Source organism: Parasteatoda tepidariorum, chromosome 6, assembly GCF_982258835.1.
Source record: "Parasteatoda tepidariorum strain Cologne lab strain chromosome 6, Ptep-v5.0, whole genome shotgun sequence".
NCBI classification, from domain to species: Eukaryota; Metazoa; Arthropoda; class Arachnida; order Araneae; family Theridiidae; genus Parasteatoda; species Parasteatoda tepidariorum.
Window position 1 is genome coordinate 22,006,518 of NC_141760.1, and position 26,324 is coordinate 22,032,841.

Below are 26,324 nucleotides of genomic sequence, written 5' to 3' on the forward strand. Positions count from 1 at the left end.
TCTCTGTTGTTTTTATTTAAATAGTTATTCAATCAAAATGAGTGTTTTGTGACCATTTTACTTAATGGCTCGTGCTGAAGACATTTATTGCAGTCCACCTACTGTATCAGTTGTAAGTGACAGATCATTCTTAAAAGAGACATTTTAAAATATGACAAGAGTAGAAATTAAGAAAATTCTGTTAGTAACTGAAAGATATAGGCTGTATACATTTATTAATTACATTTATTTATTAATTAATTTATTTATTATTTAATGTATTAATTACATTTATTTTTAAGTGAATTTAAATGAAAGAGTACAATACAGCGAATATGAAGTCACACTTCTGATGTAATATGCTAATTTGTAACAAAAACATTGACTAAAATTTTACACAAATTGCTGGATCTTACACTACGTTTTTGGTCAGTGTTAAATTTCTGTGGTTTCGGACCTCCATTAATTTCAAGCCCTGTATAATGCGTGTTTTTGTTTTTACTGTAGGACTCCCATGGTTCATTGTTTTTTGTTCCTTGAGCCAAGTATTTAAGGGCATAAATCATTTTATGGTAAATCTGTTTTTCAAAGCTAAATTTATTTAAATTTCAGGGAACTATTGGATTTGTTTAGAATAATGTATTGCCGCTAATTTTTTATCTTAATATTGTGAATATTTCAAGGATTGCTATTAAATTAATATGCTTAATTTAAGTAATTATTAATTTTATCGGTTTCTGTGTTTTTTTAAAATCAACATTAATTTGACAAGATTCAGAGACACAGTATTTTTTTTTCCTTCTTTTTTTAAGCATTTAAAAATATATAAGCTGATTTTATAATTAAACCCAAGTTTCTTTTCATCTTGTTCCATCCAAGTTTCTTTGTTTGGTCACTTAGCTATAAACAGCAAGATTCGCAGTTGTCCTTATTATTCAAATAAGAAAAATTTGTCTTTGTATTTAGCTTTTTGTCCAGATATATCTTATTTTTGTAAATATTCCGAACTTTCCATTTTCTATGAATACAAATACAGATTTTAAAATTATCGGTAGACTTAGACTTTCGATCCAACATTCATTATCTTTTTATTGGTTAATAAAGCCGGTAAAAATTGCCGGTTATACCTTACCGGCAAATATTTCTGACTCAATACTCAATAATTCAAATATCAAAAGATCTCTCACGTTATTTATGTTTCTAAAAAATTTCGATACAAATCTTATGTTTTATATCTGTCAACATCTAATCACTTTCTTTTATTTTTCTTTTAATTTGTCTGCATTTTATTTTTTGACATCAAGTTAAACACGAGCTATTGAAATGAAAATCTCAAGAGAAATTTTTTTTACAAGAATGCATAACCATTATTTAAAGTAAGCAAAGTGTGAAGAAATTCACGAAAACAGCACTTAAAATTGCAATAATTTTTAAATTATAAAATTTTTGGAAAAAAACCCAGTTAAATTCAACTTATAAATGAAAACGACCATTTCAGCAGATCAAATTTAAATTCAGTAGTTATATTTCAGCGGGCAGTAGTCAGCCAACATATATATTATTTCTTACTTCAAGTTTAACAGTTGATATTTCTCAAACTAATTATCGAATGTTAATTTTTTTTTATTCCTTGTACATTTTTGTATAGGTCTTCATAATTTAAAATTTCTTAAGAAAGATTTGCGTAGCAAAACAAAATGTAACGTTTAAAAAAAGGGACAAGAATGTTTAAAAAAATACTTTTTAAAATTGCAATAACTTTCGAACGAATTTTAAAAAATAAAATTTAAATTAAAAAAAGTCATTCAATCAAGTTTATAAACCAAAATGGTCCTTTCAGTATGCAAAATTTCAACTCCGTAATTGCGTTCCTGTTGTCTGCAGAGCTGCCCGACGGGTGTTTTTTCCTAGAAGTTTAGCACCTAATTATTCGTGATCTAATAATTGGAAGTTAATTTTTTTTTATTCCATTTTACTCCCTGTACTCTTTTCTACTCACCAACTTAATTTCAAAATTTTAAGTCTTATAGTTTTTGCGCAGCAAAACAAAAAGTAACGTTAAGTTGAACGCACAACAGCGACGTCACTTTGAATTTTAATTTAGAGAGAAATTTCAGATGACAGAAATTCATACTTTTTCTGAAAACCCAATAACGTAAGACTGAAATAAAAATGGCAAGCATAAGTGTAAGCTTTTTCAATAAAGAAAAAAAATTCGTTGATTTTTCTCTGTATTCACTTTATTTCTGATGATGGTTTTCTCCAGTAGATGGCATTGCATTAAAAGGTAATTATAACTTCCTCTGGATGATATGAATGCATTGACTAATCTGAGCAGTGAAGTTTATTTTACATATTCGCATTGAAACGTATAAAAAAGACTGCTTATGCTTATAAGTGAATTAAAATATTGATAATATGATACGAAGAAGAAAAAATTTGATTACAAAATGCAAAAAATACTGAGATAGATGTTAACATAATCCTCTTGATCGTTGTGTGAGAAAATATAGTATTTCTTAAGAACTTCGATAAAATTTATATGTTTATTATAAATACATTAAAATAAATAAAAAATGAGTTCGTTTTGCTAATCAATACAAACCAGTTTGTACAGCGTTATCGAATATTTGACTTTTCCGCCGAAAATGTGATACAAATTTTATCCACGTTCATAAAATTAATCATTCAGGATTTATCCCTAACACTTAAAACTTTTCTGCAAATAATTGTGTCAATTAATAATTTTTTTTTAATAATATACTAACAGCTTATGTTATGCAGATAACTGTTTTCTAAAACAGTTATTTTTCTTATAACGTAAACTTTTATTTATTTTTTTATTCAAACGTTGAGCAAACTTTATCGTTTTCACTTTGAGAATTAAATTAAGTGAGAAACTGTTTAAAAACATTTAATATTGCTTCAATTTTATCTTGCAAAGTAAATCTTACAAAAACAAACAAATCCCAGATTTTTTTACTAGGATACAGGGTGAAAATTATAATAAATCGTAAGGTCTTCCGCTGTTTCTAGGTGTTCAACTCTTATCGTAACATTTTGCTTTGCTGTGCTAAAAGTATAAGATTTAAAAGCTTGAAATTACGATGTGCAGAATAATGTATCGAGCGTACAATAAAGTAAATAATAATAATAATTAAATAAATAACATTTGATAATTAGTTCAAGAATTATTAATCATTAAACTTGTAGGAAAAAAAAACATACGCGAACTACATACGTATTTAGAAAGTTATTGTAATTTCAAGTGCTTTTCTTGCCTATTTTTTGTATTAAATTTCTTTTTTTTTTTTTTTTTTTTTTTGCTTTACGTTATATTTTGCTTTGTTGCACAAATTATTTACGATTTAAAAACATGAAATTACTAAAGCATGTAGAAAAAGTACAAGGAGTGTGACAGACTGAAAAAAAAAAAAAATTAAAATTCAATAATTAGTTCCAGAATTAACTTTTGAACTTATAGGGCAAAATATACCATATTTGGCTGATCTGCCAGTTGAAATTAAACCACAGAGTTAACATTTTGAATGAGCCATTTTTATTTGTAAACTTACGCAAATTTTGTATCGAAATTCCAGTTGGTTCTAAAGTTATTGCAAATTTAAGTGCTTTTTCGTGTTTTACTTTCAGCTTTTTTGCTTTAATTATTGGCTATTTATCCATTGTTGTAAAAAAAAATATTTTGCCTTCACGAGATTTTTATTTTATGAGCTCGCGCGAGTAGATGTTAATCAAAAATTGCTAAAGAGAGAGAGAGAGAGATTGCAAGTTGCATCTTAACATTTATAGTGAAATTTTTAAAAAGTAAAAAAAAAAAAAAAAACTCGATAAAGGTTGATAAGAACCGTTTTCTATTTGGATTGTTGTAATTCTCGTCAACAAGTAAAATAACTTATCTTTTATTCCTTCTTTTTGAATCACAATCCTTATCCTTCGGGTTTAATTTTTTTCTCTCTCTTTTTGAAGTTCAGATAATTATTTTTTAAATCCTTACAATCGTCTTTTTTTTTTTTTTTTTGTTACGCGATTAACACATGAAAACAAAACGTTATAACGTAAAACTACATAATTTGTATAATTTGAAAGCAGAGTATTCTTTGTTTTTGTGGAGAAAAATTTTTTTATTTAAGGGAGAAAAAAATTATGTATGAGTTGCTAATACAGGGAACGGTTTAGGAGGACGGGACCTCCTAATTATGTAAAAAATTGTTTGACATTCTTTTTTTTTTTTTTTAAATCTTTTATTAAAATTTTCCAATATAATTTCTTTTTTACAAATTGTCATCAAAATTTTTTATGAAATTTCAGCAACCACCTAATATAAATACCACCTAAATCATACTAACCTTCCACTTAAATAATAATATACCTTTTTTTTTTTCTTTCCTCGTTTTGTTACGACAGTTGCCGCCGGACACATAATCATAAACTAGATTTAGCTGCCCTTATTTTCACCTTTACTGATTCTCGTTAGAAAGTTGACTGCTGCTTATTGTAGCTAATTGTTCGAGGCGATTATTTTCAAACAGCTGATTTTATTTTCTGCAAAAAGTTAAGTAATGTATTTTATGAGCTTAAATATTTTGCATTTCACGATATATTACTATACCATATTGTTTTGACGTTTCATTTTCATCCGCTTAGCGATTTTAAGTTTCTCTTGCAAATTAATTTTAATTGAATTAAATTTCGAAGAAATTACATTCACAACAAAGTAGTAATTCTTGTTAAGGTAATAATGGGATACCTGGAAGTGACGTAGTGTGGGTATCTCGTTCCTGATTGGTTATTGAAACAAGGCATTTGTTTACGTTAGCAACTGTTCATTCTATTCTATTTCGAGTAAGCCAAGCCCGTCAAGTATCAATTCTCTTAAGTGACACATTCCATATTCTTTCTCAAAGATTTCAATTCTTTCAGTATATATTTCTTAACACAAAGACAGCCACCAAGCCATGTAGAACATAAACAAACTAATTATGAATCGAAGTTGCCAGGTGCATATTTTATCATCAGGTACTGGAAGAGAACATATTTTGTTTTTACTTTATTTCTTAGAGGAAATAAAAGAGCATTTAACAAAATTTCAAATATCTGGTAATTCCTTAGAATTTCCCAAATTATATTTTCGCTGTCGTGAAATTCATGAACACGTGAAGAGAACAAATTCGTAAAAAAAATGTTACAACAAACTAGCTCTCGTAAACATAAGTAAATATTTCTTAAAAACTGATCATGTTTAAAATAAGCCAATTTTTTAAATTTAAAACCATTTTGAACCTGGGTGTAAATTAAGTTCCCTAGCCAAGTTCGTCTCCTAAATGTAGTGACTACATCTCCAAATTAGTAAGTTTTTAGAGATAGTTGTAGCTGTAGTAAACTACATTTGTAATAAAGTAGTTGTAGTTAACTACAAAAATAAGGTAATTTTTCCAACTAATGATCCACATTCTAGATCAAACCAAGTTTATCCAGTGCGGTAAGTAACACCCCCGTGACGTAGAGGGGGAACGATCCAGAAATACATTTAGAGGGGTGCACGATCTGCGACCCGCTGTAGCACGCGAACATGAAACTAAAAAAAAAAAAAAACTATTATATTTTTTTGCAGAAAAAAAAAATCACAAATTTTGAATTGAGTATTTAAGTTTTTTAACGCTCCAAATCTAAATCAATGTAATCTTTTGATCGCTTTTTACTGTGCTTAACACTACGAATTTCCAAAGTTTTAAAAATCCCAACAATTTTGACTTCTCTTTACAGTGTTGTTGTCTCGTATTATAATTTTTAAAATTATTGCGTAAAGTCTATATTCATTTATAATTCTTGCAGTATCTAAGTCTATGCATGAAACTGATTTTATCGTTATGAGGTCGTTCGGCAAGCACTCTTTCATTTCACTAATAACGTTCGTCGTGGCACTCGCAGAATAACTGATGACAGAAATGAATTGTGATATTATAATAAAAAATCAATATTAATACCTTCCATAGTGAATTTTTAAAAGTGAAAGAAATTAAAAGGATTTTCTTAAAAAAATTTCAACAAGTTACTATTTAATCTATACTATTTTTATTGGAAACACAACCTACGTTGATAGTGCCATTTGTTCAATGAATATGAATAGTTAGAGCCATAGATCTAAATGAAAACGTTTACTGGGTAGTTAAATATGTAGAGTAATGTGAAACGGAGAGGAATAGGAGATTTTTCTTAAAGAAATGCGAGAAAATCGCCAAAAATATTCCTTCATATGTTGACGAGAAAATAATTGATTGGATACAAAGCAGTTTTTCTTTCGTCCATTAAAGTTAATGAATATTATTTTTGTGCAAAAAAATGATGCTATAGTCTGTGATTTGATATTTTTTTACTTAATTTAACTGAGATAATCTTTTAAAGATAAATTAAATATTGAATAAATTAACTTCAGGCAAAATTGTTTCATTTGAAAGCGAAATTATCCAACCATGAAGTTTCAAAAAAATTTGCAGATTATTTCTTGTTTCAGCAAATATGTGTCTGTTTTCGCTTTATGTACTCAGTATTATTAAGTGTAGATACCACACAGGTTTCTTCTATGCTAATTAAAAATCAACTTTTTTAAAGTTTATAACTCGTTATTTCTAACTCTAAATATTTGATGAATTGTAACTGTTCCTACATTATCAAGTTACTCGATGTATATAATTTAAAAGTATTCTATGAATATAAATATGTGCTGATAAATAATATCGATTTTTGAATGAATAATATCTATAAAAGAATGATAAACTTCATTTAAAAAATATAATTTATTGATAAATTAATTGCTACAGTTCTAGATGATAGATATCATTTAATGACAATGAATAGATACTGCAACAACAAAACAAAAATGTACACAAAAATATACATAAGTTTTATAATTATTTACTTATGCACAAAGTTCAGAATCAGGCAAAAAAAAAAAAAAAAAAAAGAAAGAAAAAAAAGAAGAAGAAAACATTACAATAATGGGTTTATAAGAAGAGAGTCCAGCCCCCTACAAAATATAAGAATTTCCATTTTTCAAACTATTTCCATTTAGCTGACATTAAAATAATGGTTTTAAATTAAATACAGTATTTTATCTCACAAGTCATATGTTTCCATGGTATTCGATCAGTAAATTTTATCCTAACTATCTATGACTGCCGTGACTATTCACAACAGGGTTATTGTTCATCAAACTCGGAGGATTCATTTCGGGAATTTTCCCGCTAGCTCTCATAAAGTCTATCAACGCCTGCTGCCCCAACCATGTCACAAGCCGGTCATGTCGAACTCTCGTATCATGATCTGTAGGATCATCATCATCGGTACAAACATAACACTGACATGCTTCCTGCGCAGCGACAATACAGCACGCTACTGCCAGTGCGCAGTCTGCGATGGCAGAAGTCAGGGTGACGGCCGCAACAGCCAATAATGGTGCTCTGGTTGCAATATCTCCAGCGAACAATACTCTCCTGCCGTCGCTGTCAACGTAATATCCAGCTGGCCATTGAGCGTCATGGGCAAGTCCTGTAGCTACAAATACAGTTGCCAAGCCACCGGTCAATACACTCGTTACTGACAGACACAGGAACATGACAGCGTGGACGGCTTTCTTTGAACACTTGGATAGGCATATTGCAGATGTGCCGGTAGCGACAGCCACGCCCCCTGCCCAGAGGCCTCCAGCTAGGGATGACATGGCTGCGTCCATGTTCATTGACAATAGTCCAAATACTCCGAGCATCACACCGCAGAATATTTCTGCGACACCCAACCCGAATGTCAGTTTTCTTCTGAAAGATTCGTTCTCTTCATTCTCTTCAGCCAATGTCAAGGAAGATGGGAAGAGATCCTCCTGCAGAGAATTCCTTGTCTCAGGCATTTTGAAGGGGGGCTGTCGGTGTTTCAGCTGTTCTCAGTTTCCATCCATACTCACTGAAAGTCATTAAAATTAATATCAGTTGAAAAGTAACCAAAATTAAAGTGTCAGAAGAAATAGACAATGTAGTTATTTGATGATATTAAAAAGGATTTATTTTTTTCTAATAAAAAAAACGTTCACGTTGGCTTTACCAGATGGACAATAATCTCGATCATTATTTTTCAATTCGTTACCAAGAATATTGTCTAGCAATCACGAGATAAACTTTCAGTGAGAACGAGAGACAAGAAAACGTAGTTGCAAATTCCGCAAAAGTGACGCCAAATTATTTTTTATTGTAATATATTGTAAACAACTTTACAAATTAAAATAAAAAGTTAAATTTAAAAAAAAAAATTAAATATATGTTTTAGAGCAGTGGTTTCCAACTGGCGGCCGGCAAAGCCTTTTGTGGCCCACGAACTAAAATATATTAGTTGTCATTTTTTGCGGACAATTTTCGTAAAAAATCTATATGGGTTTAAAATACTTTTGTCGTTAATAAAAGCCTAATTTCTTCGTTTCTGTGAAGTTTATCATACCAACGGTGCAAAAAAAATTATTTCGCAGGTGTTGCATGCAAGAAAATATTTATTCAAATACAAAAATAATCGTGTATGTTGCTCTTTTTTATTTCATTTTTTTTGTATTTTGTGAGTTTCATTCAGCATGTGTGTATCAGAAATTTTCTCGAAGAAATTCTCCGATTTAACTTTTGGTAACCACTCATTTTGGGCGAAAATATCTACGCACACATTTGTAAATTTTAAATTTAAAATGTAACTATCAATTCTCTGGTGGTTGCAGCAGACAAACCTCAATTTTGTCATTGAACATTTTGTGTGCTACTATGAAAATTTTAATACCAACCTTTTTAAAGTTTTATATTTTAACAATTAGATATCTGTTGCACATTAATTGTTTAATACATGGGTGCACATTAAAGTTATTTTAGCCCGGATTTTTTAATATGCAATTAAATATTTTTAAAAATCTACTTCTTATTTTAATTTGTAATTCAATACTTTTGTTTTGTACAACTTGGTAAAAATCTGACAGTAATATTTAATGTTCCTTCAGACATAAAAGAGTCCTACATAAAATTTTGATAAGGTTGCGGCCCTTCATTTGATTTGTGTTTTTAACTCTGGCCCCCGGCCTCATGTAAGTTGGAAACCCCTGTCTTAGAACATGCGATTATCGTTTGTTGTTACTTTGGGTTAAGATCGTTTTTGCTTTCGTTGTACATAGTTGTTACTCTGAAGGTAACGTGGTTGTAGCTTTGATTGTTACATTGATGGTTTATCAAAGTGACAACGATGTATTTGGTATATAATTTTTTATCGTTAGCGAAAATGGTGTTGTTTTTATAGCATTTTTTGGCTTAGAAGGAAATGGTAGATGAGATTTTACAATAGTACCGAGTATTGATAAATTGACTGAAGGGCAACTGTTCTAGTTCATCTTTATATGTTTCTCATCCTTAAATGAATTTAATAAATCTCCACTCATAAGTTATAGGCAATTTCTAGTAGCTCTTAAGTTAGTTACTCTGAAATTATAGTTGACTGGGCAGTTGAAATAATTGACTACCCACTAAAATAGGAAGAACTAGTGATAGAAAAAAAACTCCTTGTTTACCGGATTGTCATAACTTCCATTAATAAAATTGAAATATTATAATCGAAGTTAAATAAATGTAAATAAAATTTATTACATCTAAATAAAGTTTAGTAGAACAAATTTGCCCGTGTGTCATAATTAATAGGGGGGGGGAGTGAAAAGTTTCATTTTATTTTCTATCTGTGCTATGTTCTTCCCTAAGTCATTTTCGTAAATAAAAATTAAAGAAGATACTTTGGGTATTTCTGAATTATTACTTACAGAACATTTTATAAAAATATTCAATTACAAAGATTTTAGCATGGCAATAATGTTAACCCTGTCAACGTTGAAGCAAAACAGTTTATATATGTGGTATTTAACATTTAATAGCTAGTATATAATTAGGTTCAGTTTTTGTAATTATTTAAATAACTATGGTTTGAAGGAGTAATTGTTCTAACAAAGCAATTTTTAATTCTGAATAGGTTAAATTTATTTTATTACGATATGTATAAGCCGGAACTGGGAAAAGAAACTGCGTATCAGCTTTATTTACTTACGCACCAACTAAAGAAATGTAAATTGTATAGTGATAATATATAAATTGTTTCTAAAGGCGGTTGTACAAAAGAGTTAAAGTGTATGGTATTAGTTAAATATTTTTTTTCTATAATGTGTGTGCTTTATTTGAACAATAAAGACTATAATATTGGTATTTTAATCTATAGTTTAAACGTCTTTTTAATCCACATGGTGTACGTCAATTTCGCTCAGCAAATTTTTACCAAATTTGCCATTTTACTCTCATATAAAAAGTTTACTTTATTTTCATATAAAAAGTTTGGTTGTTAAAGTATGTATGGATAATGTTCAAAAATATAGACATATGTCTCTATATAGCTTTGAAACATAATGGTCTGAAACTGTAAAAATTTGTAGTAAACGTTTGCTTTTACTCTAAACTTTTTTTTTTTTTTTAACTTTTACTTATATGAGAGTAAAAGTTTACTTTTACTCTCATATAAAATGTTTAATAACAAAAGTACATATAATGTCCAAAAATATAGACATATGTCTCTATATAGATCTCAAACATAATGGTCTAAAACTGTAACAAAAATGTTTTGTTAAAAATTTAGAGTAAAAGTTTATTTTTACTCTCATATAAAAGGTTTAATAATAAAAGTATATATAATGTCCAAAAATATAGACATATGTCCCTATATAGATTTGAAACATAATGGTCTAAAACTGTAACAAAAATGTTTTGTTGAAAATTTAGAGTAAAAGTTTATTTTTATGCTCTCATATAAAAAATTTTATATTAAAAGTATATATAATGTTTAAAAATATAGATATGTATCACTACATAGCTTTGAAACATAATGGTCTAAAACTGTTTCACCTTAATGAACAAAGAAGATCTAGATTTCCTTGGTTATCACTAGCATAAACTAAATATAAATTATAAAGGTATTTTTAACTTGTAAAATATTTTTAATCCCTTTTTAAACGGTATTTATCAGCAATGTTTATTTATTATTCTTCTTTGTTATTATTCTCTGCTATTATAACATTTTGGATTTTAGTAATTATTAATTCATATAGAATTCTTAAAATGAAAGGAGAATATTGAGTAGAATTTTCGGACCAATTTAAGTAAATAATACTCAGTGGAGAGTAAAAAACAAGAATGAACTTTTTCGATCAGTTAATCAGACGAAAAAGCATAATTCGATTTATTAAATCCTGATGTTTGGCATGGCTGGGGCACATTGGAAAATTAAATGAAAATAGAAATCTAAGAAAATTTTAAATTGGAAACCTTTAAACCCGGGACCAAGAGGATAGCCGAAAAAGTGATGATTGGACGATATCACAGAAATTTAACCAACTTGAAGGTGAAAAACTGAAAGTCGTCAGCCAAAAATGGGGAAGTCCTGAACGATACTGTTCGGCAGACCCAAAGCAGGCTGTAGTGCCGCATAAATATGTAAGTTAGTGAAGGTTTAAAACCAAAATGGTGTTTCTTTGTTATAAAGTAATCCAAACTTACTTTATTTCACAATATTTTAAGATAAACATGTCTAAAACTGTATCGAACCTATTACTCGCTTTATAATTATTAAACAGCATAAATTATAGTTACTTACTTGAAAACTATATGGAAAACAGTGTTCAGTCCAGTCAACCGATGCAATTAAAATTATGAATGTAAAATTGCAAAACATTATTACTTTTGCCAAAATTATTATGGTAACCAAAAATTAAATGGGAAAAAAAAGTTGCATGCGAAATTGCAATTGTTAACCTAGCAAAATAGTTAGGTTTAAATTGTACCCCAATAAAAATGGGAACTGAATCTGTGAAATAAAATCTGGATTAATACAATAACAATAGCCAAGCTTCACTCGTCATGATTTTAACTGGTTCATTAAGAACCAAAAGATTACGTATTAATCTAGGGGCTTGATGTGCAAGAGTGAGCAGGGTGATAGAGACACAAAATTACATGAACGTTTCGAAAATTTTACAAAAATCATTAAGTTTGTACTTGTTTATGAAGTCACGTATGATAAATCATCTAAATAATCATTCTTCTAATTTTAAATTAAAACAACAATAAATTTTGTTGTTATGAGAAAACATCACTAAATTATTTATTAAAAAATAAACCAAAAAATAAATCAAAGGATTTTAATATTTTATTTGTTAATTGTCAAAAGTGTTATGAGTTGTTATTTGCTTGAATTTCTCCATTTTTCCTGACTTAAATTCATCACTATGTTCCTGAAATTAGAATGAAAAAAACGAAAGTTTGCTTTTTTTCTCACTTTTTTTTTGAAAAAATTTAAAACCGTATTTATTTTTTTACGTGTCAAATTGTAAAAATAATTATATGGATAATAATTGGTATGGGTTAGACTCTCCTTGCAGTCAGGCTAACCGTGTGAGGTTTACCTCTCCATGTAGCGAGAAAGCGGGTTAGTTCTATCAAAACGTCCTCCTCCAAGGCAAATTTCTCCTAATACTTGATCCAGGAGTTCCCTTGTCTTCTGGATTAGGTTAAAAATTACGAGGCTACGGTGTTGAACATTAGTAGTCATAAACCCAAAATTGGGTCGGCTGTTCAATGACCGTCATGAACTATATATTAACAAAATTTTGATAACTCGAACATAGAGAAATTTCTATACAAGTTATTTTGCATGAAAATTATTTTCTCGTTATGTAGACATAAAATTGTAATACGTTCTGATAAAATAAACATTCAAGACAACAATGAATTAATATTTGCTTTGTTAAATTTGAAAAAAAAAGAGGAATAAACTTTTAAAACTGTGCAAAAATTTTAATTTTTAGAAAACAATCTTCATTGTAGGTTATTATCTACAGGAAATGGATATTTACATTTTTTGTTAAATTATAATACAATAATCCCTTAAATTAATACAATAATCCCTAAAAATCACTGATTTTTTTTTCTTTTAAAGAAATTGGATTTATCTTCTGAGTGGTAGCTAATGCGATCAAAGGATTTCTGAGAAATGTAATACAAGGAGGATAAAACAGACTTTTCCTGTTCTAGGGACTTAGAAGAAAAAAAAATGATAAGAAAGTGATGATTGAATGTAATGGAATATTAACCATCAATTTGAAACACATGAAGCATTAAAAGAAAAAAAAAAGGGTTATCTTTGTAAAACCTAAAAATAGAGTCAAAAACAATATTTGAAATAAAAATAATGCAAATATAAAAACAGGCAATTGTTCCGACTCGATTATGGCGAGTATCAACATCATTATTGATACACAACAGGAAGAGAAATACTGTTTATCGTAAATAAAGTGAAGTGAAGCAATGAGTCAATGAATCATGAAGGAAAAAAAAGTGGGTAACAGCGATTGTGTGAATCGACGAATTAGTAAATAAGTGAATCAGTAAATGAAAGAATAATTCTATTGGTTAAAAAGTATATAAATCTGTAATATGCAAACTGTTGAACTTATCGGAGCATGTATAGTCATTGATAGACGTGACTATAATATCGTTCAAATTAGTGGCAGCCTTAGTATTGTTCTAGATCAGGGGTTCCCAGTTTACATGAGGCTGGGGGCATGCAATTAAAAGCACAAGTCAAATGGCGGGCCGCAACTTTATCGAAATTTTACATAGGACTCTTTTATGTTTGAAGGAACATTAAATATTACTGTCAGATTATTATCAAGTTGTACAAAACAAAAGTATTGAATTACAAATTAAAATAAGAAGTAGATTTTTACCTGAGAAATAAATCTTTTTGCACAGTTGGTTTTTTACATTTCACAGAAACGAGGAAATTAGTTTTTTCTTCTTTTTTTTAACGAAAGAAAAGTATTTTGAAACGATATAGAATTTTTTACGAACATTGTCCGCAAAAAAAGGACAACTAATATATTTTAGTTCGAGGGCCACAAAAAGAGGCTTCGCGGGCGGTATGTGGCCCGTGGGCCGTCAGTTCGTAACCACTCTTCTAGAGTGAACAGTATTATCAATTTTTATTTTGAACCGAGTAGTGATTCAATCTAACACGTTATTAAGGTTGCATTAAAATTGCACCTTACATTTGTCCAAGCTACCGATATTATGATTTAACGTTGATACAATTTTTCTGAGAATTTAGTTGAACAGCTCAAATCTAAAATTTTATTATCATGTTAATTTTTTTTTTTACAGATTTCATTTACCTCTTTTTTCTTCCTGTTTAGCTAATAAAGAATTACAACGCTACTGTTGTTCCACTTAGATAACACGTTTTGTTACATGTCTTCATTCAAAACGCGACACACTTGCGATGAATAATAAACAAACATTTTATTGATATACTAATTCAAATCATGCGCACATATTCTTTGAAAGTTGGTTAAACAGAGAAGAGGTGTAACAATGATGTAAACTGTTCTAAATGTTCTAACTGTTCTAAAAGGATAGGCGAGCAAATAAAATTTTAAATGCAAGTATCGCTATGACCATTATGACCTTAACTAAAGTTCAATTTTCTGACATACTGTTAGGTGTGGGTGGTGATTTTAATTTCACAAAGTGATGGCTGGTTTTCAAAGAGTTTGGATAAGCTCAACATGGATTAATTAAAATAATAAAAGAACTTGGAAGTTTTATTCGCATTACTGATTTTAATAAAATCAATATCTGTTATCTCTGTTACTCTTTTTATACATATATTTTTTTTTATTCTTTGTGAAATAACTAAAATACATAAATAAAATAAATAAAATTAAAAAAAATGAATAAAATCAATGAATAAATTAGCAATAAAATGAAATAAATAAAAGTCCTTTTATTTGTTGAAAGCATTAAAATATTTTATTTTGTTTACGTCTAAGGTTATATGATTGTTTATGGGAATTTATAATGTTTGTCAAAATATTCAACTTGTTGAATAATTTAAGTTTAATAACAGAAGTTATAATTTCCCTTTTAAAATTAAAGTACAATTTTAAATTAATTACAAAAAGATAAACTATTGTTGAAGAAATTAATGTAAAATAATTAGTATGAAGTTATTCTGAAAAGTATGGCTATTCTTAGTTGAATTTGCATATTTTTCCTTTTAATTTGGAAGAAAATTTTCCTTTTTTCACCTGAAAACAAATTTTGAAATAATATTAGGTTTCATTTATTCTTCAAAATAAAATATCTCTCAACATGTAACGCTTTCATTACACATGGCGATTTGAAGTAACGTTTTTTTTATTTATTTTTTTCTAATTTAGTAATATTCTGACGAATTTTAAATCATTTCACCGCTGATTTAATACCTTCTTCTATTAAGCTTTCAATACACATGTGTGTGATCGAAAGTAACATAATTTTTTTTAACAAAATGTTTCGTTATATTGATTCTTTATTCTTTTTACTGCTGATTTAACATATTCTTCTATCTAGTTTTCACTTCACATGGTGATCTAAAGTAACATAATTTTAAAAAAAATGTTTTGTAATATTCTGCTGACTATTCATTCATCTTATTGCTGATTTAACATATTCTTATATTTAGCTCCCAACTCACATATTAATCTAAAGCAACATAATTTTTTTAAAAGAATGCTTTGTAATATTCTGATGATTTTTTATTCATTTTACCGCTGATTCTATCTAGTTTTCAATTTACATGGTGATCTAAAGTAACATATTTTAAAAAAATCTTTTGTAATATTTTGATGATTTTTTATTCCTTTTATCGCTGATTTAACATATTCTTATATTTAGCTCTCAACTCACATGTTAATCTAAAGTAGCATATTTTGTTTTAAATGTTTTGTGATTCTGATGATTTTTAATTCCTTTTACCACTGATTTAACATATTCTTCGATCTAGTTTTTAATTCACACTGTGATCTAAAGTAACACAATTAAAAAATTTTTGTAGTATTTTAATGACTTTTTATTCCTTTTATAGCTGATTTAGCATATTCTTCTATTTAGCTCTCAATTCATATGTTAATCTAAAGTAACATAATTCTTTAAAAAAAATTTTGCATTATTCTGATATTTTTCTTTTTACCGCTGATTTAAAGTTTTTTTATTTGGTTTTAAATAGACATGGCTCTCTGAAAAAACGCAATTTTTAATTAAACAAAAAAAGTTTTTAGCAAAAAACCTTTTTTTAGTAACCTCCTTATGATTGTCAATTAATTTGACCCCTGATTTAACTTGATCTGCATATGGCGAACAGAACTAAATAATTAAAAAAAGGAAGGCATAGATTTTCTATTCATTTTACTACGAAATATCCTCAAATCACTAAAATTTCATTTAATCTGTCCGTTTTTTAAAATCTTAATACGCACAGCGATCTAAAGTAACAAAACTAGTAAAGAAAATATAATTATATAAATATCTTTTATCACTGAATTAGCATGTTCTTCTATTTATCTTTAAATAGGGATGGCTCTCTAAACTATCGCAATTTTTAATAAAAAAAAATTTTTTTTAGTAATATACTGATGATTGTCAATTAATTTTATCTCTGATTTAACATGATCTGCACATGGTGAACTGAACTAACATAATGAAAAAAAGTATAGATTTTCTATTCATTTCACCACCAAATTTCTTAAAATCCCTAAAATCTCCTTTAACATGTTCATCTTTTAAAATCTTAACACACATAGCGATCTAAAGTAACATACATTTTTTAAAAAAATTTTTAGTAATATCCTGGCGGTTTTCATTTCATTTTATTTTAATATGCTCTTCTATTAAGCTCTTAATACACATGACGGTTTGAAGGAAGATAATTTTTAATAAAAAAAAAATGCTTAATAACATTACCATGATTTTTTTATTCATTTTACCAATAGAATTTCGCAAAATCACTAAAATTTCATTTAACGTGTTATCTATTTAAATCATAAGACTCCCAGTGATCTAAAGTAACACACATTTCTTATAAATAACAATATTTTTTTCTAAATATTAGGTTGTTAAAAAAGTTCTGCAACAATCTTGCAGCAACCCTTGATGAAAGATCTCGTTTATAGTAATAACGAACCAAAACCCATAGTTCAGTTTCATACAAAGACATTCAAACCTTATTGATGAAAGTTTATTAAACTAAGAACACCAAAAAAACAACAACGCAAAATGAGAATTCATAAAAGTTGAAATTTTCGCAGGTGTTGCCGAACTTTTTTTACAACCTAGTATTTATTATATTTATCTCGTAAACGTAGTAAACTGGTATCAATATGATTGATGAATTTTGTGTAGAAATTTTATTTTTAGGCTTTGAGCATTGATCCAAATTTTGATTCAAGCATCAAAGAGTTGTGTAGAGGCTATTTACATGATAAAGGCACCTTCTAAATAAGTATCAAAGCTCATCCGGCTCAAGCTTCGTGTCATAATTTATTACGTAGGAGTCATTAAGAGCTTTTATCATATGCAGAAATTGATAAATGGCATTAACAAATATCTTGTTGTAGGATTAAATATTAAGCGTTGTTGCAGCGCATATTACTTTAAAACTAAATTTTATTATTATTATTCTCTTAATGGTTGTGAAACAGTTTTAAAAAGAAACATGGATTGAAAAAGTAATTTTTTCAATGAAGAAAAGCACTATCTTAATGATTATGAAATTCCATTAAAATTAAACCATTTGAAGAAAAAGTACCTTTTCGAAATTGAAATTTTTTATTTTTTTATTTTTTTACTGGTTAATCATTGAAGAGCAAGAATAGAAAGTACCCATTCAAAATTAAACATTTTTTCTATAGTTATTATTTTTAGAGTCTTGTTGTTTGTTATTTGATGCAAACCTATTCCTTCTTGATAATTATTCTTTAAAAATATTTTATTAATGTCTAATTGTTCTAAGTTATAAAATGAAAGTTAAAGGACAGGAATTTAACATTCATTTTATAAGCACATTGATTCTTTTTATATATTTTTTAATTTGTGACTTTTTAACATGAAATGCTCGCAGGTAAATGTTTTCTTTTTTTTATATTTGTTAATGTTGTTTTGGTTTTGTTTTTGTTTATACGTTCTGGCAATTGAAATAATATTAAATGATTGCAAAAGCTCGTACACAATCTTTTTATTAATATTATTATTACTATTAATATTACAATTATTATTAATTTTATTATTATTACTAATATTACTATTATTATTAATATTACTATTATCACTAAGATAACCCTCTATATTTAACTGACCTTGGAAATTAGCATGAAATGCTCGTAGGTAAAAATGTTTTTTTTTTGTTTTGTTTTGTTTTATTGTTTATTTGTTAACGTTATTTTTGCTTATCTGCTTTGGCAAAGGAAATAATATGGGATTATTGCCAAAGATCGTAAACAATCTTTTTATTAATATTACTATAATTATTAATATTACTCTTAATATTTCTGTTATTGTTAAGATAATCCTCTACATTTAACTGACCTTAAAATTAGCATGAAACACTCGTAGATAAAATTGTTTTTTATTTTTTGTTTGTTTATTTGTTAATGCTGTTTTTGCTTTGTTTTTGGTAATATGCTCTGACTATGGAAATAATATCAAATGATTGCAAAGCTCGTACACAATCTTTTTTTTTATATTACTATTATTATTAATATTACTGTTTTTATTAATATTGCTATTATTATTAATATTACTGTTTTTACTAATATTACTATCATTGTTAATAATACTAGAATTATTAATATTACTATTATTATTAAAATAACCCTCTGTGTTTTACTGACCTTGGAAGTTAGCATGAAATATTCGTAGGAAACATAATATTTTTTGTTTTGTTTATTTGTTAATGTTGTTTTTGTTTATCTGCTTTGGCTATGAAAACAATATCAAATGATTGCAAAAGCTCGTACTTAATCTCTTATTAATATTGCTATTGTTATTAAGATAACCCTCTGTTAACAGACCTTGGAAATTCAGGTTTTTCATACATTCTATTTTTCGCAAAAAATTCAAAGAATTCATTGCGTGGACAATATAAAGAAACGTTCTGGCCGATTTATTTGAAGAAAAACCACACGTGAAAAGGATTTATTTCAACTTACTGGAAAGCGAGTTGTATCAAATACATGTTTTTATTTACTCCGTTAATTTAAACGTATTTCAACAGAATATTCCTCTAACAACTAAATTTAAAGTTGCCAGGTCCTTTCATATCGCCGATTGAAGTTGGAGCAGTAAGTATAGTGAGAATTGTAAAAAAGTATAAAATGAATACAAAGAGAAAAATTGAATGAGTATGAAAAATAAGAGTCTATTAAGAAGAATACCAAAAAAGGTAATGATAAAAAGAAAAAATAATGCTATCGTTTGAAAAAGAAAAAAGGTGTTTTTAACGAAAAATTTTAGAAATCGTTTTCTAATCTTCGATTTTAAACTTAAGATTTTGGGTGAACTCTAAACTTGAACATACTCCTTTGTGCAATAATTTATTCCAGTAATAGTTGTTTGTGAATTACTTAAAATTTCTTAGTTTCTTAACTGATTTCAATCAATTTTATTATGAAAAAAACATTTTTCGAGATTTTCAGAGGATAATGAATTCTACATTTAAAATGGAATCCCATAAAAATATATTTGAATTTTTCGAACTGTTTTTTCTTACATGTCAGTCGCTGAAAATAAACGTCAATTATGAGATTTTCAGTTTTGTTTAGTAGATCATATTATCTTTGTAAACAATAAATTGGATTTATAAAGCAGATTGCACAATAAAAAGAAGGAAATTATTTTACCATATAAATTCAATTATTAAAAGATGGGAATAAATATTTAAGCATAGGAATAAATATTTAAACATAAAATAAATGATACTCAAATTTAAATAAAAAAAATTTCTTTTATAAGCTTCTTTCCATGCATGATACGGTATTTTCCCTATAATAAAACAAATATTTTTCTCAATAAAACTCATATTTTTACGTTAAATGTTATTTTTCCCAATAAATCGGATTTTGTCCTATATAAAATAGTGCATTTGTTTCTTAGAAAACATCTCTGAAATCAACGCCAATTGAATGTTTTTTTTATCATTACTAATGAAATGTTATTTGTCAATTCGTTAAAATTAAATGTATTTTCAAGTTTAATTAAATTCTACTATTTAATTTTCACCATTTTTTTCTGTGAAAAAATATGTTTTTTAAACTACCGTTCTGAAACTTAGGGAAGCTTAGGATACGTTTTGTAAGAAATTAAACTAAATTTTTGGCTCCTTTCGTCAATCTGTCATAACGCCAAATTTTATGCCAATAAGAGAAATTCTCTTACCTGCTGGAAAAGCTCTTCTTCAATGAAAGGATTCACTTGCAACTGCCGAGGATTCTTCGATGAAGGACCGATGATGGGGAGCAGAGGTCAGTATGCCAATGGACCCACAACCTTGAAACGATGATTTCTGCCGAATTTGTCCTCCTTACCCATTTCCTGCGGAACTTAACCGTCCACTCTTCTTAGCTTTCTTTTGTTCCTTACCATGGGACATAACTTTCTTCTTCGTTATGCTAATTTCGATGGAACTCGTCTCACTTTTAAATTAGCTTCTTATTTAATTCTTTGTTTTTTGTTATTTAATTCCTTGTTTTTTGTTTGTTACCGCTCAAGTTTCGTCAAAAATCAGGAAACCAGATTTTTATTTATAATACGAACTGTTTACTCTTTTTGAAATGTTTACTTTTTTAAAATGTTTTTTATTCTTTTTATTTTCTTTGTTTTAAAATGTTTTTATTTTTTTAAAACGATATTTTTTTTAAAACGATTTATTTAAAATTTTCTCTTTGATTTTTTTAAAACGATTTATTTAAAATTTTCTCTTTTATTTTTTTAAAACGATTTATTTAAAATTTTCTCTTTGATTTTTTTAAAACGATTTATTTAAAATTTTCTCTTTTATTTTTTTAAAACGATTTATTTAAAACTTTCTCTTTGATTTTTTTAAAACGATTTATTTAAAATTTTCTCTTTTATTTTTTTAAAACGATTTATTTAAAATTTTCTCTTTTATTTTTTTAAAACGATTTATTTAAAATTTTCTCTTTTATTTTTTTAAAACGATATTACAGAAGATTTTTTTTTTAATGCAGAATAAGTTAGACTAATGAACTAAAAGTCATTAAGGTCATAAATCTTGTCCTTTTAAAACAATAAATTTACTATTTTATTTATATATTTAATTTATTTATATTTTTTTATACATTTTATTTTTTAAGACAGTAAATTTTATTAATTATAAGGAAATCAATTTAATAAATTAAAATTCGAATAGTAAATTTTTCTATTATCATTAAATATATATCTTGAAAAAAGGCTCATCTCATTAAAATTGACTGCATTGTTATTTTATCTGCGCATGGCGAAGAAGGTTTCTTTTTTTAATTCATTTTTCCATAAATCGTTTTTAAATAGTTGACCTTCTTAATATGTATTAATAGCAATATATTTTTATTATTCTTTTAAATAATATCATCACAGTTCAAAAACTTTCACAAAATTTAGAGCACTGTTTATTCGCTTTGTTATATAGAATAATGGACCCTGGACCGTAATCAAGAGGGTGTTAGATAGGGCACATCAGCACTTAATAGTGTCTTTCGCTCCTCAGATGATTTTCAAATAAATGAACAAAGTTCAATAAATTAAATTAACATTTATTGGAGCTAATATATTATAAATTTTATTTAATATATCAATTCATACTACTATATAATAAATAAATACAGACGATGCGCCAAATATATAAACAAATTTAAACCAAAAATTTATCAACTAAAAAAAAAATTTTATTTTGTGTTAAAATCGGCGTTGAACAGCCGATCTGATTCTGAGTTAACGACTATCAATGTTCAACTCTGACGCCTTGTAATCTTGAACCAAACCCAAAAGGCAAGGGAACTCCTGAATCAAGCATTGGAACAAACCAACCTTCGTGGTGGACTTTTTGATGTAACTGACCAGCATTTGCGTAACACGGAGAGGAAAACCAAGAAGATCATCCGCAGATAGCCCGATGGCAAGGGAATTCTATGATCAATCTACAATTGAGGATATTTTTCGTCAGAACTGTGGTTGCTGTGAGGCAGGGAGCAGAATTCGTATCAATCAACAGCAGCTGGGATTCGAACCTGGGTCATCTCACAGGAGGGGAATGCTTTATTCCTGTGCCAGCTCGGTTCTAAAAAATATATTATTAAGAAATATACAAGGGGTGATCAAATGAAAAGGTACGAAACGACGTAAAAACGTAACAGTTAAGTATTTGCATATTCCGCCATGGGAGAACGTAGCGAGACATATCGGGGAGCGATAGGAGTCTCTGACGGGGGTCGGAGCATGCGCGGGCGCCTGCATGCGCAGGAGAGAGCAGAGGCTCTTATCAAAAGCGGCGTCCAAATGATGCTGCAGTCCCTATGAATAACACAAACTCGACCACAGAAAAACCATTAACTTCTATGTGTACTGTGAGACACTCCGACGCCTACGCAGGTCCATCAAGAACAAAAGACCGGAGCTGCTCACAGAGGGTGTGGTTCTGCTCCATGATAACGCGCATTCACACGTCTCCAGAGTTACACACATGAAACCGGCCAAGTTCAGGTGGGAGACGTTGGACCATCCGCCCTACAGTCCGGACATGTCGCCCTGCAATTTCCATGTGTTTGGTTCACTGAAGAAACACCTGAAAGGGAAGTTGGAAGGAAGGACGCTGTGAAGGACTAGGTTTCGTCACGGCCACAGGAATTCTGGGAACAAGGAATCCAGAGGCTTGTTCATCAGTGGAATCGTTGTGCTCAGGCCTATGGTGTATATTTTGAATAAAGTCTACATTTGTACCCACCATGTCGTTTCATACCTTTTCATTTGATCACCCCTTGTATATTGCTTAATATTAAAACTGATAAACATTAAATAATATGCCGCTTCTATTTGTGATGGGGTGTTCCGCTACAAGATCCTTAAAACAAATTTTGCCAGATCCGTAGCCAAGACTTCTTAAATAGAAATTTTGGCTACGGATCTGTCAAAATTTGTTTTATTATCTATCTGTTTTATTATTCTCCTTTACTACTATACTTAAAGATATTTCTCAGATTAACAAAATTAAATTATTTTACTAACTATTTTAGGATTGCTTACTACATAAACTTTTTTTCTTTAGAAAATATGAATAGAAAACTATTGTGGTATCTATAGTGGATCCCCACTTTGCTGTAACGAAGATTTGTTTAGTATCAGTTTGCCGAATACCAATGCTATAAAATTTATATTTATTTTAAGTGAAAACTTTTGTCTTATATTGTTTGTCTCATATTGGGCCAAACATTAATTTATCATATTATTTTTGTGATCATAATGCATAAATATATTAGTATTCCGTACATTTTAATAAAAACAAATGTGGACTATTCTACCTCGCCACTCGTGTTTATGGAGAAGCGTCGCTGTACGAGGGCTTATAAGATGTTTGTTTTCTGTCACCTAGTATTCTGATCAATCAGTAATCAAAGTTAGTAAAATATACAGAGGGGTGGTCGTTAGTCATCGAAATAACGTCTAGAATGCCCTAATGTCATCACGAATATTTAAATTAAGGCAACTAATTATGCTCCCATTAGAACAACTACTTTAATGTAAGCATCTTACACTATCAATATCACGTGTTACGTTTATATGAAATTTACTATAAGCATAGATATTTTGTAGCATAGATTTTATGTATGTGCAAAAGTATTTTTTATAACATGCTTGATAGTTAGTAATTTTCAAACTAACTATTGAATTTTAATTTTTTTATTTCTTCGAACAGTGCGCAAGAAAATTAATGGATCATCCTGAATAACTTGTGATCTAATGATTGGATTTTCACGTTCTAGGACTCAATCTTAATGGTTCGAGAGGGTGACCTCAAATACGATAATTAAATAGCGCTGACGATATTTTAAGTTACAAAATCTTACAAAAAAATGCACTTTCTTTGAATAAACATACCGTATTTTTACACGAATTCGGATTTCTGACCTCCAAATATAGGGTGTAGCGCAATGTATGGAAATATGATCCCAATAGTTTAGTCAGGAGAGCGATCCAAAGTTTAGACACCTTAATGCTAATTTTACTTTTTGCGTACTTCGTCATAGATTTAGAACTTTATAAGTAAATTGAAAAAATATTGCATGCGATTATAAAATTCTTTTATCCTAAGATAATTTCCATGCAAGAAATAACTTTTAGTAAATATTGATTATTTTTTTTATTTTATTTAATAATAGTAAAAATATTGAACTCTAAGGCAAGTAATGTTTTACATAATTTTAAATAATGTAATTTTATATGACAAAATACAAAATTTGTATGAAAGCGGTCGAATAGTTCGTGAGAAATCGAATTTTAGAAAAGTTGTATATTTAAAATTTGATTTCGCAGGACTTCAGCTTGATCATTAGATCAAAAGTTATTTTGGGTGGTCCGTTTAATTTCTTTATGCGCACTGTACATGTTTCTAAACACATTCATAATTTCATGTTTCTAAATCGTATAGAACAAAGTATAACTTAAAATGAACATCCAATATAGCGGCAAAGAAGTTTACAATTTTTTTCCCTTTGAATTTAGAAAATTTATATTTCGAAAAATATCGTAAGTTAATAAAATTCAATGCGAATAAATTATCGAATTTTTTAATCAAGAAGAACGTCTTATACTTTCCTTTGATGTTATAGGGCTTAATATAAACAGGCACTTTAAATTTTCTTAGGAATTTGCCATTATATTTAAGAAAAGCATTACACTTTAATAAAGCTAAATCTGAACGACGACGAGTTTTTTTTTTCATAAATCATTATATTAATGTAAACAGAAACGTTTATATTCATATAAATTTTAATCCTATTTATTTATTGTATTTGTACTTTTATATTCTCATGAGTTTTTTATATTAATCGAATTTCTAAGTTAAAAAGGAGAACACTTAGAATTTTCAGTTTAAATATAGACAGCCTACCTTTGAAGTTTATTTATGGCACTATTATTTGTTTCTTCTGTTGTTTCTTTAGTTTGTGTTTAGTGAAATTGTATATTCCATATTTCAAGAAGATTAGTTTTTAAGCTTTACATTAAGTTAATGGCATTTTGACTCTTTATTTTAAGTTAAAAGTCTTTTAAAATCAAATAACAGTCAAATTTAACATTTTATTGCTTTCTTATCTTTTATAGTTATTTCTATAAATATCTCATTAAGGACACTTAGTAGGTCTTATACCAATAATGCTAAAACTGGTTTTTTTTCGATGTGATAATGTTTTTTCGACTCAGAAACTAAACAAGATATTGTTTCAGTTCTTTTCTCTCCATAGAATATTCACATATACATGTTAACCCTGTGACAACTGTTAATACATATCTATGGGAGAAATTTTTAAAAAAAATTTTGAACTTAGGATTTTTTAAAAAGTTTCATCAAAAATCTTTCGCAACTCAAAAATGATTCCCGTTAAATGATAAAACATTATCACAGCATACAACTGATATAATCTCAAATATTCCCATAGAATTTGAAACCGATATCATAAGTAGTAATTACCATAAGTATAAGTTCTGAACATTTCAGCTCAGTAGACAGCAGAAGTATTTTATTTTATAACCGTCGTTGAACAGCCGACCCAATTTTTGGGTTAACGGCTACTGATATTCAACGCTGTAGCCTTGTAATTTTGAACCGGATCCAGAAGACAAGGGAACTCCAGGATCGAGTATTGGGAGAAATTTGCCTTCGTGGAGGACTTTTTAATGGAACTAACCAGCACTCGCGTTACATGGACCACGAGAACCTAACACGGTTATCCTGATGGCAAAGGGACTCTAACCCATGATCTGTGTACCACTGAGGACATTTCGCGTCAACACTGTGGTCGGTGCACGCTGGATGTAGGTTAGTATCGACCAGCCATCGCAGGGATTCGAACCCGGTTCACCTCATTGGAACGAAAACGCTCAATCTCCTTAGCCATCGCAGCTCTGAAGAAGTATTAAAATTATTTGCATCTCTGTCTCCAGATAAGATAGGAAACTCAATCTAATGCTCCATTAATGCTACGTCCTCACGCCTCTCTTGAGCCATAACTTGTGTATCGTATAATGCTATTGCTCGAAAAAGTCGAGCTTTGTCACCAGTAATTGGTATGACAGTATGCGGCATCATTTCGACTGCCATTTTAGAAGGGATCAAAAACAAATCTAAATAATGACTTCGAA

The 26,324-nt window shown here is 28.5% G+C and overlaps 1 protein-coding gene across 1 annotated transcript; it reads right to left on the reverse strand.

The window, feature by feature from the left end:
- Nucleotides 1-6,775: 6,775 nt before the first annotated feature.
- Nucleotides 6,776-20,470, reverse strand: LOC107437150 (uncharacterized). Its single transcript, XM_016049062.4, has 2 exons — nucleotides 20,349-20,470; nucleotides 6,776-7,953 (listed from the first exon to the last, which is right to left on the reverse strand). The coding sequence occupies exon 2, from the start codon at nucleotides 7,898-7,900 to the stop codon at nucleotides 7,163-7,165; it is 738 nt and encodes a 245-aa protein (XP_015904548.1). The 5' UTR covers nucleotides 7,901-7,953; nucleotides 20,349-20,470; the 3' UTR covers nucleotides 6,776-7,162.
- Between the last annotated feature and the right edge of the window lie 5,854 nt (nucleotides 20,471-26,324).

What these genes read in the sequence shown, in the direction of transcription:
- LOC107437150 (XM_016049062.4), bottom strand. Translation starts at nt 7,900, where the DNA reads ATGCCTGAGACAAGGAATTCTCTGCAGGAGGATCTCTTCCCATCTTCC.